The sequence below is a fragment of the Coffea eugenioides genome, chromosome 7, assembly GCF_003713205.1.
Source record: "Coffea eugenioides isolate CCC68of chromosome 7, Ceug_1.0, whole genome shotgun sequence".
NCBI classification, from domain to species: Eukaryota; Viridiplantae; Streptophyta; class Magnoliopsida; order Gentianales; family Rubiaceae; genus Coffea; species Coffea eugenioides.
Window position 1 is genome coordinate 28,831,874 of NC_040041.1, and position 18,864 is coordinate 28,850,737.

Sequence of the window (18,864 nt, forward strand, 5' to 3'; positions counted from 1 at the left end):
GCAATGATTTGGCTCAAATGAGTGTTTGGAAGTCTTGTGCTTAACACCAACGTCTCCACCTTAATGACACTTGACTTGCCTTGAATGTTGGAGCACCGATGGCTCCCTTATATTGCTTGACTGTTACTTGATCTATTTGAGCGTTGGATGTTTAAGTACAATAATTTCACTGGCTCACAAGAGCAATAAACTTACATTTGATCACTAATTCATGACATCATCTAAATGCACTATTATGAAACTTATTTGATTATTGATTTTTACTGGACACTCGCTGAGCTTCTAACTCACCCCAAAATATTTATTTCCTCTCCACAGGGCTCGAGGTAAAGGAAGCACTTGTATTAACTTATTAGTGTGACTGGATGGAATATCTCATGTATATTTTGAATTTCGATTCACTTGTGGTATGTAAATTCGTGGAGTATTTGATGTAATATTTGATATTTACATTGTAATTTATTTCAGAACTATAGTAAGTCCTGGTGAGAATTGGGTAGGAGGTCCGCCGAACCCTTTGGTTTGCCTTAGGGTGAGGTGGGGCGTCACATAAAATAGTGGCGGGATTGTAGCTTTTCTTGAAAATTTGTTGTGCTTGAAAAATAATGTTAATCTGCTTGCTTGGCCATACTTTGCTTGGTCGACATACTTTGCTTGCTTGGCCAGCTTTTACTTTTGCATTTGGTACCCTATGACCTGCCCCTTTTTTTAGGTACCTGAGTCTTGGGTACCCGGAGACAAACGAAGCGCATTAGGGTCAAAAAAATAGTGATCCGATAAGTTAGGGTCGGGTCAACCACTTGCCGTTCGGGGCGGGTATCAGACCCGTACCCATCCCTTCCTTCAAGAATTAAAACAGCGAGAAGAAGAAGAAGACATGGGCAACAAGAGCAATTAAGATGGAAAGTATAGGTAAAACTTCTATAGAAATGGAGGAACAAAGGTCACAAGACTTTTGAGGGATTATGCCATGTCAAATAAATTGGGAGCACAAACTAACATTGTAAGGCCAACAATTAATACAAACTTTGAAATCAAGCTGTTACTCATCCAAGGTCACAAAGTCAATTTGGAGGAAATGCAATGGAGGATCCTAATACTCATCTATTTAATTTCATGGACTTATGTGGTACAATCAAAATAAATTGAGTAAGTGATGATGCAATTAAGTTAAGGTTATTTCCTTTTTCACTTTGTAATCAAGCAAAAGTATGGTTTAATTTCTATCCACTTAGTACTTTCATTTATTAGGGTAAGTTGACAAAAGCATTCTTGAATAAATATTTTCCTCCCGAAAAAATGACTATACTTTGTATGGATATCACAAGTTTTACTTAATATGAAAGCAAGTCTTTATATGAAACTTGGGAGAGATTTAGGAATCTTCAAAGAAGATGTCCCCACCATAGTCTCCCCAATTGGTTGGTAATTCAAATTTTCTATAATAGATTCAACTATCCAACCAAAATCAACCAACTACTCTAAGAGTAGTCAGCCACCAAGAGAGTCTTAAGGCTCTACTTGAACCTTGGCCTGCATTATAAATCTAGAATGTTCTGAAAATATTTCATCAACATAAATACCCATTTGGATCGATGGTAGTTCAATTCCTCCGAATTTCTCCTTTGACCCCTTTGGGTCCCCCCAACCAAAATCTAAATAGATGTTGTTGTCTGCTAAACTTCTTTTTTTATTGAATTTTTGACCCTATTTTTTTTTATGGTCAAACAGTCAAATCAATATACAATACACATGTTTTTTTAATAAAATTAAGCAGGGTCATTTGAGTCCACACAGAGCCATGTGGCTCCACCAATAAATACAGTACAGAGAGAGGGAAATGAGACTTTTATTTCAAGGCTCTATATAATTTTAATCAGTTCTGAGGGTTCAAATGAAATTAAGGAAAGAAAGAAAAATTCTCAAATTCGCGTCACTTTCCAATATGCAATCTGGCGTAGCATATCCTTGACACATCCCACCAGTCCACCGCAATATCTGGGGCCCACCTCGACTCACTTAAATATAAATTCTTTTTTTACTCCGTAATAATTATTTGTTAATACAATACAAATATCTTGTGCTTTTCGATTTCATCGCCATCATAAATTTCCGATTTTACGCCATAATTATACTCGCCAGTCGCCAGCACCATACATACTACCCTCTTCCCAGATAATCCTCTTTAGCTCCAACCATTACCCTAATTAATCTTCTCCGGCGACGGGTCAAATTGGAGAGCCTTATTTAATTAGGGCGGTTGGAGAAAAAAGATGGCTCCGCCGGCGAACGGTGGCGCTGGTGGCGGAGCTGCGAGAGGTGGAGGAAGGCAGCAGCAAGAGCAGCAGGGCGTGGGGCAGATGTTAACGGGGATTATAAGGGTAGCCGTTTTCTGGTACTTTGCGTCGAAATTCTTCTCGCCAAAAAAGCCTCTTAACCCTAATCAGCCTTCTTCTCAGATCTCCAATCTCTTCCATAAAGCAGAGCCCTTGGTTCGTCTCCTTTTATCTCCGAACAAGCCTCACTTTTTTATATTTTTATGTATGCGAGTGTGCGTGATTTTATTTTTATTTGTTTTAATCATCTCGTTTGGATACTGAATTATCTGTTTTATGGTGAAATAGATGGGCATGGAAATATAAATTCAATTAGTAGAAAAGTTGTGATGTATTTGCAGAACTCGAAAATAAGGTTAGGTGTATTATAAGCTACGCGGACGGATACATTCAACCTTAAGTTGTTTGGTGGTTTTTATGGATTGCCAGCGCAGATTTAGATTTTGGAGTTCGTACTGAGAATAATTTTTCATAGGAAAATGCTAGATTAGTGAACAAATCTTGCTGACAAGAAGAAATTTTGGGAAAGCTGACTACTTTGATGACGTTTTGGTTGGTATTGATTTGTTTATTTATCTTATCTTAATGTAAGTTTCTATTGAAAATGAAGTTAATAGTAGATGATCATTACCACACTTTTGGTTGGCACTCCCTAGTGATGGTCACAATAACTATGAAAAGCTCCTCAATCACAATGGATTTTTACTATTGGGTTTTACTTATTTAGTTCTATGTTCAATGGGACTCTGCTTCAAATTTTCTTCATCTTTCCTTATTTATTTTTTTTTCTCTAAATTCCTTTTCTTCTTATGTCCCAAACTTTTCTTTCTTCGTCAAGGTCTCTACAACTGTGAATGAGCCATGAACAAGCCAACATCCCCAATACTCCTACTTAAAAATCAATACACATTTGGGTTGAAGCTCTCTGCAACTGTGAATGAGCCATGATCAACCCAACATCCCCAATACTCCTACTTAAAAATCAATACACATTTGGGTTGAAGCTCTCTGCAACTGTGAATGAGCCATGATCAACCCAACATCCCCAATACTCCTACTTAAAAATCAATACACATTTGATAACCCAGCATCCAACCAACACTTTTGGACTATTACCTTCCAATCTGTATTCATTTTAGGAGAGAATTTACCATAGCAATTAGTTATTAGCCTTTGTGTGTCTAGTTGTAAGGAAGGTATTTGTATTACATTTGCTGCAAGTGTCAACTATGATGGCCTTTTGAGTAAGCTTCAGATATAGGATGGCTTGTTTGATTGCTTATAGATGAAGTAAAAGTTACTTCCTTTGGGATTTAAGTTCATGCATCTAACTGCGGGGAGTGATGGAAAATTGAGATTATGAGGTTCTTTGCTTGTGTGAGGGTAAAAGATTTGAGTAAAATGCTTCAAGTACCATTTCCAGTGAAAAAAGCTGGGTACTGGTTTATGGTGTTTGTGTTTCCCGGGGTTTGCACTTGTAGATTGTATCTTCTTTTGGTGTCAATAAATTTCTTAGGTACCCTGAAAAAGAAAATCTGATCAGAATGCAAGAGTGATCTTTTGCATGGTCGAAAGGATTCCTATACTTTGACGATTGAATTTGAAGCTGTAGAAAATGATTAATGAATTCTTATAAGCTAAAATTCCCTTTTGTAACTTGTACACAAGTAGAGAACGGGAGGAGAGTGCAGCTGAAGAATGTTTTACTTCAGACATTAATTACACGTGCATCAACTGATGCTATAAATAATTATCCTATAATTTTGTTTGTGCCACAAAAAGTTTCATCCTGGAATTTTTCATTGCTTTTCAGGTTTCTAACTTTTAAAGTATAGCAACTCAATTGTGATTATATGTTTTTCTTTCCAATCTTTTCCTTCAAATTTCAAAAGTTGAATTTATCGATCAATACCTAAACAAGGGGTATAATATTGGAAAGAAAGAAAAAATATAGCCTTGACTTTGTTAAGATGACAAAAATTTTTAAACATCCCAAAGTGGATAGTGTCATATGTCCACTGGGACTGTGGGAGGATAAATATGTAATCACTAATCATGTATTCTTATTGGGATATAAGACATATGAAAGATCTTAGAATTGGATGCCAGCAAGTTCTTCCTTTCTCCCTCATCTGAGAACGTGTGTTCAATTTCTCTTTATTCCTCCTCCCCAATTCTTCCTTCTCACATGCCCCTTTTTGATTTGTTTATAACTTTCTAACTATTGTAATAACACCAAAGGCTAAGCATTAACGCATGACACTTAAGGCAACAATAGTAATCATTATGTTCAACAATATTAATGATTATGTTACCTTAAGTGATACGATGTACCTTGAGCTCTATTCTGATTATAAAGGTCCCCTTGAGTGCTTTAAATTATCATTCACTACCACTACCATTGTAAGATGAACAAGTCTTCACAATATTGTAGTTTTTTTTTTTTGAGGTTCAATTGTCTCCCTCTCTTTGTATGTCGGTATGTAGCTTGAGGGGTAATGTAACTTAAAAGACTTCGGGATGGAAAATTGTATTTTCACAATATTCAAAGAGATTCTTTGTAAATATCCCTAGACATAATTAAGTTGAAATCAGGTGATGCGGGGCAACGGATGATTTACAATAAATAGGCAACAATAATCTTGAATACTAATTGTGTTCTCAGGAAACGTAAACTAGGTGTCTCTCTGCTTCATTATGATTACTTATGCTTTAAATTCTGACCAGCTCCATATATTGGTTGGAGAACTTTTTTTTGGCAATACTTGTCCATTTTAATTGATGACTTTATTAGTAAGAAGGCCAAATTCCTGACTTGATCCCTAGAAAGTTGACATTTTGACTTGCCATGGTTTCAGTGCTTTCTTGCACTTGCTAGTTTGTAGAGTGTAAGAAGGTGTACACTTTGCTCTGTATGAACACTTCTTCTTTCAGGATCTTTAAGACAAAAGGATGGTGCTTGGTTCCTATAGTTCTTATTTAGCTTCAATTGTAGATGGAGCTCAGTAAGATTGATATGACATGCAATGAAGCCTGTGCATGCTCTCTGAAATGGAGCTTGAAATATGAAATGTTAATCAGTTAGAATTGGGCTTTAATGGTAAACTGTCAACTTATAGGAGATGGGTTTCTGTGATTCCCTTTTTGTAATGAACACTTTTATTTATCTTCACTGTTAGAACTTGTTGAAAGGAATAGTTAATTCTCTGTAACTCTGGAGAGGTTCATTATGGACTATATATATATATATATATATATATATATATATTAATCTTAATTTTGTTCTGGGCTTGTGGTGTCATACATATTGTTTGCCTCATTTAAAGATGACTTTCACCTTGTCTGTCAATACTGATACGAAATCTTCTTTTTTCTAGGATATGTGGTTTTATCTTTCTGAGCAAGAAAAGTTTAATGACTTCAGTAGTGAAAGTGCACTAGTTTGGCATGAGACCAATATACCTTATGCAGTTTGGGGACCAGAGAGTACCAGGCGACTTTCATTGAAATACTATCCAACCGAGGTATTTAATTGAAATGCAGTAAGCATAATATTTCTTTTATGCTCAGAGAAGATATTGGTGATAGAGAATTTATTGTGGATTTGGTCACATTTTTCCTTCATCTGTGTGTGTACAGATTTATGTATGAGCTAAATAGAATCTTTAGAACAGGACTGATTCTTTTATGGTATTGATTTAACATATATGGTGTTAATTTTAGTCTTTTTGTCCAGGCCTTGAAGCACAATGGAAGTCTTTATGCTCATGTGTTTTTTGCTCATTCTGGTTTTCCACCAGATCCCAATGACCCTGAGTATCAACCATCTGCAGCCTTTGGGCACACATATTGTGAGATATTTTTGTTTGCTGCACGTTTGCGTTGCTTATAAAGTAGCAAGAAAGTTAAATTGAATGAGAAATGACTTGTGATGTGTTCTTTATCTGGATGTAGCTGTTGTGACATATCTGCCGAAGTCAAAGGCAAACAAGAAGAAGAGTCTGTTAGGGAACTCCAAAGACTCAGATGTGGCTGAAACACAGGCTAAGGCAATATTTTCTGGTTCCTGAATTTCTCTTATCTCTGTGCCTTTTATCTATCATGACAAATTTGGCTAATTCCTTAGATTATAGGCAGAAAAAAAAAGTCAGTCAATTGTTGCTCTGACAAACTTGTGTTCCTATACTATACCTGCCGTGCTGACGAAGCACGGCAGGGTAAGCAATTTTTTTTTTTTTAAAAGGGCAAATGCTGTCGTGCTGAGTCAATTGTTGCTCTGACAAACTTGTGTTCCTATACTATACCTGCCGTGCTGACGAAGCACGGCAGGGTAAGCAATTTTTTTTTTTTTAAAAAGGGCAAATGCTGTCGTGCTGAGTCAATTGTTGCTCTGACAAACTTGTGTTCCTATACTATACCTGCCGTGCTGACGAAGCACGGCAGGGTAAGCAATTTTTTTTTTTTAAAAAAGGGCAAATGCTGCCATGCTTAGTCAGCACGACAGCCAATAATTAGCCACAAAAGGTTGCCGTGCCTACTAAGCGCGGCAGCCAACCATTTTTTCTTTAGATGGATACCACTCCAATGTACGAGCTAGACCTTCTAGACGGATGGACCATCCTCGTAGATGGATAGAGATAGAAAGATCAGCTCCATCTCCTTATTTAAGCGCGGCAGCCAACCATTTTTTCTTTAGATGGATACCACTCCAATGTACGAGCTAGACCTTCTAGACGGATGGACCATCCTCGTAGATGGATAGAGATAGAAAGATCAGCTCCATCTCCTTATTTAATCACCTAGATTCTTTTCTTTTTTTTAATTTTAGTATGCAAAATCAATTCCATAAATCCATTCCAAAATCAAGAAAAACATACTACAAATGCCTTGTTCTTGATCAACTTATTCTTGATTGATTATTTTAACTGATTATAAGTTTTAATTTTAAATAATCAGTGATATTCTCGATTATTTTTGTGTTCTAATTATAAATTTTTATAATCACATTAACAAGACATTTTTGCTTGTCTCTCCCACTTGATGTACAATAAGTTAATATTATTTGAAATAATACTATTTCACCAACTGTATTAATATAACGTCCCATCTCTCAAATATTAGAATACCAACATCAGCCCCACCCTTCGTAAACTTTCAGCTCAAATCTTATTCTATTCATCTCTAGATCCTTCAAATAAAACTAAAATTAATTTGTGATATACTTAAAATTGTGTTACGACATAATTGCTCCATGGGTGAACTTTGTTTTTGTTTTCATTTAATTGTGTGAAATGTGTTGATATGCACAAGATTAGGAGCGGTTTATTTAATTGTATGGAAAATATTGATATATTAAGATTATTATGGTCATTGTATAAGACCAAGAGAGGTAAGTGTAATATTAAAAATCTAAGGGGTACTACTTGAAATTGTCAGAAATCTTGAGGGAGGCTTTTGAAATTATCCCTAATTCGAACTAATTTTAATTTTTACCATTAGGTAACACTGTAAAGTATTAATTGTTTAATACTATTAGGTAAATTTTAACCTATGGTTATGATAATTTTTCAATTTTGTAACACACAATAATTCAAGCTAGTGTATAATGGAATAAAATTTGAAGTAATTGAACATGACTATGTCTCCCACTTGATTTACAGTTAGTATGTATTATTTGAAATAGAATGGTTGACCTCTGTGCTTAGTAAGCACGGCAGCCTTTGCCTTTAAAAAAAAAAAATTGCTTATCCTGCCGTGCTTCGTTAGCACAAGCACGGAAGGTATAGTAGAGCAACACAAGTTTGTCAGAGCAACAATTGACCGACCTTTTTTTTCCTAATCTAAGGAATTAGCCGACAAATTTGGATGCCTAGCATTAGGACTAAGCTACTTTTTAACCCGTCCTTTTAGTGTACAAGCTTCCAGTTTGCTTATGCAGTTCAAAAGCTCCTTTACAACATAAGATGTCTTCATTACATTTTGACATGGTTCATATTTAATAGTCTGAGATTTCTTGAAAGCCATGTCCCTGATGTCTGCAATTGATGTGCATTGTTTTACCTATGCATTTTCGTTAGAGGTTTTTTAGTGGAATGAAAACTTGAAATTGTTCTTTTAGGTAGTTGAAGATGATCAGGTAGATTTGAAAGATGACGAACCTACTGAATGGATTTCATATTGGAAGCCAAATATTACAATCAATTTGGTTGATGATTTCACGAGGTTTGCTTCGATGTCAATTTTTGTATCTTTCAAGTGATGAAATTTAGGATTAGGAACATGCCATTTTTGTTCTATTTTTTTGTCCTTTTTTTGTTTAACAAATTTGAGATAAATGAAGCGAAGTGTATCCAATAAGCATACTTATGTACCGTAAGAATGAGATGAATTGGATAAGTATCCACACTTCTCTATTTTTATATCATATAAAGGGGGATCCCCTGTATCTGTATATACATACATATCTTAGTATTCAAGCATGTAAGTAAGCTTGCACTTTTAAGAACTATCAGATGTTGAGTTTTTCTACAGTTGCAGATATATTTATATATATGTATATATATATATATATTTTCTTGCTAAGACATTCCATTTTTTTTGCACCATCAAAAGTTTGAATTATTCCTACTCAACATTCTAGTGGAAAAATGAAAGTTTGAAATACGATTTAGGGTCTGTTTAGACATTTCTTGTAGTTAACAATTGAGCTGCTCATAGCTTGTGCTTTTTCTGGCCCAACTAATCTGTTTGATTTCTTTTTATTATCTTAGTTTTCTGTTCTTACCTCTTCTAATACAGTTTCTTTCCATTTTCTGAATGCATCAATTTGTCTTTCTACAGATACCAGCAGAATGCAGTTCCACCTAATATTGCTCCCTGTATCCTTGAATACTGCTGTCCTATGATGTGGTGTATTACTTGGCTTAACTTTAATCGTTGCCTTTGGAATTTGGTTGTTGCTGAACCTCCTATTCCTTTGCGTGTATGATTCCTTTGTCAGCTAGGTACTGATAAATTACGAAAGTTTACATATTCTGCTAACACAAACTGCTTTCATCCTGGAAAATGTTGTTTTATGGTGATTGGTATTATAATGTTGAAGAGGGCTAGGAAGTTGTTGATTAATGGCTTCTTTACCCTCTGATACAGCTTTTGCCAAGACAAAGGAAATTGTTCTAAAGAATTGCCAAACACTTAATAGAATGTGGATTCATTAATTTTACTGGTTTGTGCTTCGTCTTTTCTTGAGGATTACATCTCACAATAAGGTATCAGTTAGGTACTTGATGAACCTCATATCTGTTTTAGCTTACAGGAACAAGATTGAATTTTTTTTTTTTTTTGGGTAATGCTAGTTGTGTCATTCTGTGGATGTTGCCATCCAGATCTGAAATGAAAAATGTCCCATTTTTAGTGAGGTGAACGGGTATGGTTACAAAGGCTAGAAGTCCCCTGGTCAAAGGTGGCCAATTTGAGTTTTGGATGCTTAATTTCTATGGATGAAATTTTATGAGCAGCATGAACATTTTGTTTGCTGAGTTAGTAGTATGCAAACCGATGATTATTCGTGATACATGGTGGTAGCTCTATACATGCTAATACATCCTTTTCACCAATCGAAGTTCTTGGTGCATGCTCATGATCAAGTGGTTGCTAGTTTTTGTCTTGTTCGTTGTTTGTGTTGTTCTTCTGGGAACTTAAACTTGATATTAGGTGGTAAATAAACATAAATTTGGACTATGCCATCGTTTGCAAATGATTTAGCTGTGCCATCATAGATTCATAGTTCTATTGTTCCAAAACTGCATTTCAAGCTTTCTATTTGGTTAAGTTATTTGGTGAACCAACTTGTTAGCGGCTAAAGCCCAAGAAATCATTTGTTTTTTGTAATCTTTTATCAGTATTAACTCCAGAATTCTTTTCATTCTGCGATATTTTGCTAGATTTCTAAGTTCAACCTTACACCATAAGTGTCCCTGCATCTGCTGATAACTATTTCACTGGCGTTCATGTTTTTCCTAAGTATGGATTAGTCTGAGATCTGCTCACAATACTAAGCCAGGATTATCGCTTCGGGAAGTTGCATTTTCCCTAATTTCTTCATGAACATTATGCTTTGTGGTTCAGTTTTAATGGAAACTTTTTTCTTAAGTTTATTCTAGAAAGTACCTTTGCAACATTTGGATCCTTAACTTGATTTCTCAGACTTGAATATTGAGCCTACTACAGGAAACTATTATCCAACTGTATTCTTCAATGAATTTTGGTTGCTCAGAGACAAATTAATTGCAATCAATGAGACAGTTACTGAGTTGCCACTTCATCTGGAAGTGGGTCCCATTAGTACGACAAAATGGCAACTATTCTTGCAGATTGATCAATCATTCCAAATTCATCGTAATTATGGAAGCATGCTTGAAGGCGAGGCTGATGAACTTAAGGTATGATTTTGCTTTCCTTTGCATAAGTTTCTCTAATTGACAAATGGAAGTGAGGGAAATGTTTGTAGGCTTGTAGCAAAATGATATGTAGTACTTTGGCTAAAAAGCATGCTTTCATTGTAGCATATGTTTGACATTCACATAACTCTAGCAGATTTGACCAGGAAGTCAAAGGAATTTACTAATGAGAAGATACATCTAGTTTCAGATTAACTTATTTGATGTCCACGCATGCTTTAGAGCAAGAATTGTAATTATAGTTTCTAATTCTCTTTAAGTCCTTGTGGCTGAACTATTTAGTACTAGAAATTAAGTATTTTGTACAACTTTTGGGTATTTGATTGGTCTAACAAGGAGTGATTGTTTGTGGATAAACTACCTAGGAGGTCACTTAACTATTGTCCTGATAGAGTTTTGGATCCAATTGTTCTTAGTCTCAAATAACCCACGAACCCTTAAAAGTCTAAATTTCAGGTGATAATGTTAGTTCCGCTGTTAACCTGTGTGTATACCTGGTTAACCAAGGTCATATTAGTCAAATAAAGGACAAAAAATTGAATGAAAAGTTTTACCCCCCTCTCTCTCTCTCTCTCTCTCTGTGCCTGAAAGCTCCCCCCCCCCCCCCTTGCAGAACCCCCCCAAAAAAAAAAAGATTCCCTGAAAAGTAGTCTAAAGCATTTTGCCCCTCACGACTTGTCTTCTTCGCCAGTGCCACCTTCCTTACCTAGTCCTTTTACTTTCTAATTTTATGTGTAAACAATGAAATAACAGTTAAACAATGAAAGGACAATGAAAGCTGGAACTAAGTATTAGGGAGCTTTAGAAGATTAATGGATGTATTTTTGCATAGGAGGTTGTTACTTGGTGAAAATATTTCTTTGTCCTACTGTTCCTAATACTTAGTTTTTTTCCTGCTTCTTTTTTCTTGCTGTTATTATGCATTATTTGCAGTCTGAATGTTTTTGCAATTTATTTGGTTTTTCGGCAGAGAGTGTTTTTGGAAGGAAATCCTTATCTTCTGGTGGTTACCATGATCGTCTCACTACTACACTCTGTGTTTGACTTTCTGGCATTTAAGAATGGTAAAAGCCTGATTTATGGCTTTTAATTTTAATGCTGCAACTTTAAATGTCACTATACATTCTTATGGATTAACCATGCTGTTTCTTTCCACAGATATTCAGTTTTGGAATAAGAATAAATCCATGGAAGGATTATCTGCAAAATCAGTAGTAGTTAGCTTTGTTTGTCAACTCATTGTGTTCCTGTACTTACTTGACAATGACACTTCTTGGATGATACTTGCGAGTTCTGGTATTGGTTGCTGCATTGAGTTCTGGAAAATAGGGAAAGCAATGCACATTGAGGTATGACTTCTGGTTTTATGGAATGTTTACTAATAAATGTCAAAGACAGAGCTTTGTGAATGAGGTTAGTGGTATCGCATTTTTGGCTGACTACAGTACATAACATTGTAATTCAACTGTTTCAAAAAAGTGTCTTATCATGAGTGTAAGTTATAATAGGAACATAATGCTGAGCCATGTTAACTATTCCTTGTTATAGATGGTTCTAACATGCTCCTATTACTGAAATTTCATTTTAGTAGCAAGGTAAATGCTGTTAGATGTTACTTGAATTCATTTACCTCCTCACAAATGTATTAGATTAATTTCTTTTGAGGAGTGGTGTTATGTAAATTCAGGTATATTATCTGTAGTTTCTAGTCAAAAGCAAGATATTCTATCATCCTGTATGTTACATTGGAAGTCTTTTTTTTTTTTTTTCAAATATCACACTATTGGAGGTAAAGATGGAAATATTGTTGGGGAATTAGAAGGGGATAGAAAAATACAAGAATAGGTATGCTGGAGAAATAAGAGGCAGAGGAAGAGAGGAGACCTTTTACTTCAAGGGCTAGGGGAATAAAAGAACTGACCATCTGAACCATTCTTTGGTTTGATGCTGTTGAGATAAAAAAAATTGTGTAGTTTTGAAAACTCATACTTAAATCTAATTTTTTTGTTTTATGACTAGAAACTTTCAAAAGCTACAAGAAATGAAACCCTAAACAACTGATGCCTTGCGAAAGAACATTAATTCAATAGAATTTCAGTCTAGGTAACTTACCTGTGAAACTATCTACACTCATATTTAGTAATTTAGTGGTGACTTTAATCTTTTTCTTTGGAGCTGAAGTCAATATAAAGGAACCTGTCAAACAAATTAATTGCTTCAAAACTGAATAACTTACAGAGAAAAGATGACTATAACCGAATAACAGTCAAACATGAGTAATAATGATTGAATTAGAGAAAATTCAGATGCAGGGTAAATACTATCTAGCTCTTTGATTTTTCCCTTGTGAGCATCTTTATCACTTCATTGTAGATCCTTCAGAGAATCTTAACTTATGCCTTGCTCATACTTTTCTTTGTACTGTGCAGATTGACAGATCTGGTAAGATACCTATGCTAAGGTTCCGAGACCGTGAGTCCTATGCTAAAAACAAGACTAAGGAGTATGATGATTTGGCGATGAAGTATTTGTCCTACGTGCTCTTTTTCCTCGTTGCCTGCTTTTCTGTTTATTCTCTAATGTATGAACGTCACAAGAGCTGGTATTCTTGGATTCTTTCATCCCTCACAAGTTGCGTTTACATGTTTGGTAAGCACTGCTGCGCTCTATTTCGCATTTTGAATTTGTGTATCTCTACCTCCTCTCCTCCCTTGCTTTCTTTGGGATAATGCATTTTTATTCATTGAAGATGAGCTGAAATCACTGGTAGGTTTAGTTTTGGGAGGTTAGAAATCATCTAGTTTAGTCTTTGAAATATAGACTTGGAAGATTAATTACTATTATTCTCTTCGTCAAATTTTTATCGGTCACTTTGACTGAGCTCATACTTTAAGATGGTTGATACAAGTCAAATCTGGCAAATTATTTCAAAAATACCTCTTATTGAAACATAAATGGAAGTTAAACTTTTTTAGGACTTTATTCCCATGAAAGGCAATTTGAGATTTGATAACAAAAAGTTCTTGATCTGGTAGTTGCAAGTCATTTTTGGGTCTATGTGGAAAAGGTCTTGTGTGTCCGATAAACCTGGAAAGATGGAGTGTAAATTTTGAGTCGTCGTGTTTAAGTATCTTTATCTTCATATTTTTAAGTTCTTCCTTCTCAGTATTTTGTTTGCCAGATGGGGGCCTAATCTAGTTTCTCTCAATTATGCAATTTTGGATGTTCTCAAATTTCCTGAAACATTTTCTCTGCAGAATGTTTTAATATATGTTTACTGCCAAAATGACCTCCCAGGCAACTAGTTTGTGCTTTTAGCTCTCTGTTCAGGGGCCTTAACTATTTGGGCCCACAGTCTGTATGACTTTGGTGATTTATAGGTAGAGTTAACTTTGCACGATCTTCGAACTCATTAAATAACTTGTCTAACCGCACTTGACTGTAAAAACAATTCAGATGGTCATTCTGCACTTGATGTAGATAGTGTTATCCCCATTATACTGCTTAACTGCTTCAAGCATCTATAACCTTTTGCTTTATTTCTGCTTAAGAGAGATCCTCCAGAGTCTGATCATGTTTGCTTTGAAGGATGTAGCAAAATTTGATATTGGCTCAATTCATCTGGTTATTTCCCTCTTGTTTAAATTTTTCTGAAATAGCTTCTTAGTGTTGTATAGTTTTTCATCTAGACCATCTACAATAGGGTAATTTGGAAAATACAATCGAATGAAAGAAAAGAAACAGTGATTTCTCGATACTAGTATCTTCTGAGACGTATACGTTTTTTGAATCTACATGTTGGAAAGAATTTATCAATGCCTTGAAACCATCTTGATAATTATTTGATTGCACGAGCAGAGTATGTCACGCGATAGATCAGCTATTAATTTGCCCTTTTCGTGGAATCGTTGCAATAATATCATCTTACCCTGTAATGTTTCTCCATGCAGGTTTTGTTATGATGTGCCCACAGTTGTTTATCAACTATAAGTTGAAGTCTGTTGCTCATCTACCTTGGAGGCAAATGACTTACAAGTTCTTGAATACGATCATTGATGATCTCTTTGCATTTGTCATAAAAATGCCATGGCTACATCGTCTTTCTGTTTTCCGTGATGGTAAGTTTTTAGATACTTTTGTACACCTCAATTAATCCTTAGCAACTAGTTGAATCCCTCCTTCTGAGGTGTTAGCAGCCTTGTGGTTTTAAGACCACTGTTTGCAAAAACAAGTGAGCTCCATGCAGTATCTATTATCATTGGGTAAATGTGGATGATACTTCTTCACCACACAGATTTGATTACTTTCTTCAATAATCTATGGCTTATTATTTGCTGCATACGTCAATACTACTTCATTTTCATTATGTTGTGTTCCAAATTGGAATGAAAATGTATACTGCCATTTTGGATCTAAACTCAAGATATGACATAAATATATTGGAAAGTGCAATTTTCTGGACATAACTTTGCTTTGTTGTCTCCAAAGTTGAGAAGGATTAAGCAGTTTGGTGCACTTGTTCCAATTTAACCTTGTTTCCAACTTGCATGCTGTGCTGCTGAGTGCTTTGCTTGAAATTGCTGCTTTCTTATTAAATTGTTGCTGATGTGATTTTTAGGTTCATTCATTGTTGAAGCATAAGATTGGCTCATTCATTGTTGGAGTTAGGTTCTTTTTGTATTAATATAATTTTAGTGAACAAGGAAATATAAAGTCTTAACTCACTAAAAGCAAATGCAGGCTCGCATAAATATTTAGATAGGGATATTGCTGAAGAAATAACTTATCAGAAACGAGAAGGATTAAAAGATTGTAAAAAACATCATGTGGGATTAAAAGATTTGAGTAAAGTCATCAGTCTGTGTATTAGCTTCCATCATTTGTGTTCGAGTTTTCATTTATATTTTGTTAAAGAGAAGCTATCATTCAGATTATAACAATAAAATGAAGGAATAGCTCATTTCTACACTAAACCGTAGACCTTTCAGATAAAGTTTTTGCGATACAGAATGTTAACGAGACAACAATGGGGCTGACTGTAGAGATCCAACTTCTAAGATAATCTTTTGCCTTCTAATTTTTACTCCAAAGAAGAGGTGTTTACAAGAGCCCTTTCCCAAAAGTAGGATTTAATCAAATATGCTTTCGCCGTTGCTTATTAACTAAATGTGCATGCTCTGAATTTTATCAAATATGCTTTGGCCGTGACTTGTTCAATTATGGGACAACAATGGGATTGACTGTACGGATCCAACTTCTGAGAGAATCTTTTGCCTTCTATTTTTACTCAAAAGAAAAGGTGTTTACAAGAGCCCTTTTCTGAAATGAAGGATTCAATCTTTATATGTTTTTTCTCTAATGACATTCTGCATTTAGGTGAAATTCATGTTAAACTCGTATCTTTCTGTTTGTCATTTTCTTCTTGTTTTCTAAAGTGTTACTGTTTTTCCCTGCAGATGTCATATTTTTGATATATGTATACCAAAGATGGATATATCCCGTGGACAAGAAGCGTGTAAATGAGTTTGGTTTTGCTGGGGAAGAAGAAGATCAGAGATCTGGAAACAAGGATACAACAGCAGAGGAAGATGACAAAAAAATTAACTAAGCTAGTTTTAGATTTTAGTTCATGCTTTGCTTTAGTCTGGCATCAAGAGCTGTAAAATTTATGCAGTGGAATTATTTGACTCCCATAATTAGTTTGTTGGGATTATGTTCTTTGAGGTATAAATTCTGGTGGTTGTCCTTTCCTCAAATTTTTGGGAGAAACGTTGCTTTGAGTCCTCACCAGTCACCAGTAGTTATCTTTAATTTTGATACGACTGATTCCTCCTCTCGTCTAGACTAGGGGTGTCAACGAATCGAGCTACTCGCGAATAGTTCGCGAGCAGTTTGAGCAAAAGATCGGCTCGAGCTTGGTAAAATCGATCTCGAGTCGATCTCGAACTATTCGAATATTTCCACGAATCGAATTTGAGCCTAAAAATGCTATATTCGATAGGTTCGCGAGCTTTTCGAGCTTAAGGTATATTTAAATATATATAATTTTATATTTGTAAAATTACTTAGATATATATAGTTGTAAACTTAATTACATGTTTTACCTATTAAAATTCAAAATATAATTGGGGTATTCTTGTCTTTCCAGATAATTCCTAAAAAAAAAAAAAATTTCACATGTCAAAATATCAAACTCTAATTAGGTCAAGCCGTTGAGAGCTTCAATTCAATCTCTGTCCAAAACGCCGTCTTCTTTCTTCTTCCTCACCTCAGTGCACGGCTGTCCCTAATTACCTATTCCTTAATCCCCATTCCTCACCTCAATCCCTAATTCCAATTTCAAATCAAACCAATTTGGGTTACTAGCTCCGGCCGTCCAGCTCCAGCCGTTTCATTTCGTTGTTGCTACTCTACCCATTTGGATTGTGCAGTCGGTGCAGGCGTGCGGCACTGCGGTGACCGGGAGCTTGGAATCCTTGGATCTTGAAGCAGGTGCAGTCGTGCAGCAGGTAAGATGTTATCCTTAAGTAATTTGGCTGGTCCCTTAAGTAATTTGACTTAAATTCTGTGATCTCTGGAGTAAAGAACGATTTGGGGGTGGGTTTTAATCACGTGCATCATCAGCTGCTTAGTCAGTCTGGGACTCTGGGGTGAGTCGTACTCCTAGGCAGGTGGTGTGCTTTTGTAGTTGTATTTTGGAATAGCCAGATGGTCATCACATGAATATCATCATGTTGTGCTTTCGCTGAAGCTAGCTAATGGTAAATGTGAATTTATTAGCAATCACCAGAAATATTGATCTACACTTTCTTTCTTTTTTTCCAAGATTTCTTTTATTGTGTAGGTGGGTGTTGTGGTTGTTTAATTTAATGCCCAGGGGCGGGCGGGCAGGCAGGCAGGCAGAGGGTATTCTATTCTATTACTATAGCAGCAACCCAGAAATTAATTAGCAGAGATGCAACCATACAGCAACTAGCTAGTGTTATTTATAGCTACTAGTTGCCAGCCAATCATGCTCCACTGGAGTGCTGCATTCTTTATTACTCCATGTTTCTTGGACGTTTTAAGGTGAACGGCGGGAGTATATTACTACTTAGCGGTTATTACTACTGCATTGCATAGTAGAAACAGAAATATTTCTCCAACTTCATGCCCAGCAGAGCAGTTAACAGTAGTAAGACTTTCAAGAATGTTTTGTCCTGGGACTTGGAGTGAGAGTTACTGCACGTATATACACGTAACTTGGAGAAATGCGTACTTCAAATGGAGGTCCAGTAAAATGGGATGGTATCCGTAATATTTTAACCCAATCACATGTTTTAGATTATTCAAACTTTTGCTAAAGTGAGAGTTCTTTCTTTAATACATTTCTAAATGGAAGTACTTGTAAATTTACTCAATACAAGGATGAACAGAAGAAAAGTTGCTTCCTTCATCTATTTTATTAGGTAAACCTGTTATGTTAGCTTCTGCTGTTTACTTCTTATCATGCTATCAATTGGAAATTTCTATCAATCCTTGTGTACTTAAACATATTAATTAAGTTCAGTGGAAAGATATAGCTAGACATACTTACGGATGTCTCATTTGATGCATTTAGCATTTGAAGAGTCAATCTTGATTGTATTTTTTTGGTGACTAAAGCTTATTCTTTTCAGAACAAAGCCTACTCATGTGGTCTTCAGTGGTTTTCAAACTGGAGCGCCTCAAGAATCTGAATTACTCATATATTTGGAAAAGGGTCCAATCAAGATTGATTCAAGTGTGCCGCGACATGAATTTGATTGTTTGAATTGGTGGAAGAATAGCAGGCTCACATTCCCAATTTTATCCAAGATGGCAGCCGATATCCTTGCCATTCCTATTACTACAGTTGCTTCTGAGGCTACATTTAGCGCTGGAACAAGAGTAATTGACTCTTATAGAGCCTCACTAGCTCCTGAAACTGTAGAAATGCTTATGTGTGCCGGAGATTGGTGCCGAAACATTCATGGAGTGAAAAAAAAGATAAAAGTAAGTTTATTTCAAATTCATGTTATTGAAACAAAATTAGTTTATTATTTATTGTT

General features: G+C 35.5%; 1 protein-coding gene and 1 non-coding gene across 2 annotated transcripts; one reads left to right on the forward strand and one right to left on the reverse strand.

Annotated features, from left to right (window-relative positions):
• Positions 1-1,305: 1,305 nt before the first annotated feature.
• On the reverse strand, positions 1,306-1,412 carry LOC113778949. The gene has a single exon (XR_003469412.1). It is a non-coding gene; the product is annotated as a small nucleolar RNA R71 (small nucleolar RNA).
• A 664-nt stretch (positions 1,413-2,076) lies between these two features.
• Positions 2,077-16,589, forward strand: LOC113777604 (cleft lip and palate transmembrane protein 1 homolog). The gene is made up of 12 exons (XM_027322752.1): positions 2,077-2,492; positions 5,714-5,860; positions 6,073-6,187; positions 6,291-6,385; positions 8,455-8,558; positions 9,177-9,214; positions 10,542-10,777; positions 11,766-11,859; positions 11,954-12,144; positions 13,225-13,444; positions 14,746-14,913; positions 16,252-16,589. Exons 1-12 carry the CDS (start codon positions 2,274-2,276, stop codon positions 16,401-16,403), a joined length of 1,779 nt encoding a protein of 592 aa, XP_027178553.1. The 5' UTR covers positions 2,077-2,273; the 3' UTR covers positions 16,404-16,589.
• Positions 16,590-18,864: the final 2,275 nt, after the last annotated feature.

Coding starts and splice junctions, on each gene's coding strand:
- LOC113777604 (XM_027322752.1), top strand. CDS start 2,274: ATGGCTCCGCCGGCGAACGGTGGCGCTGGTGGCGGAGCTGCGAGAGGT. Junction 10,778..11,765: donor GCGAGGCTGATGAACTTAAG/GTATGATTTTGC, acceptor GTTTTTCGGCAG/AGAGTGTTTTTGGAAGGAAA. Junction 14,914..16,251: donor TCTTTCTGTTTTCCGTGATG/GTAAGTTTTTAG, acceptor TTTTCCCTGCAG/ATGTCATATTTTTGATATAT.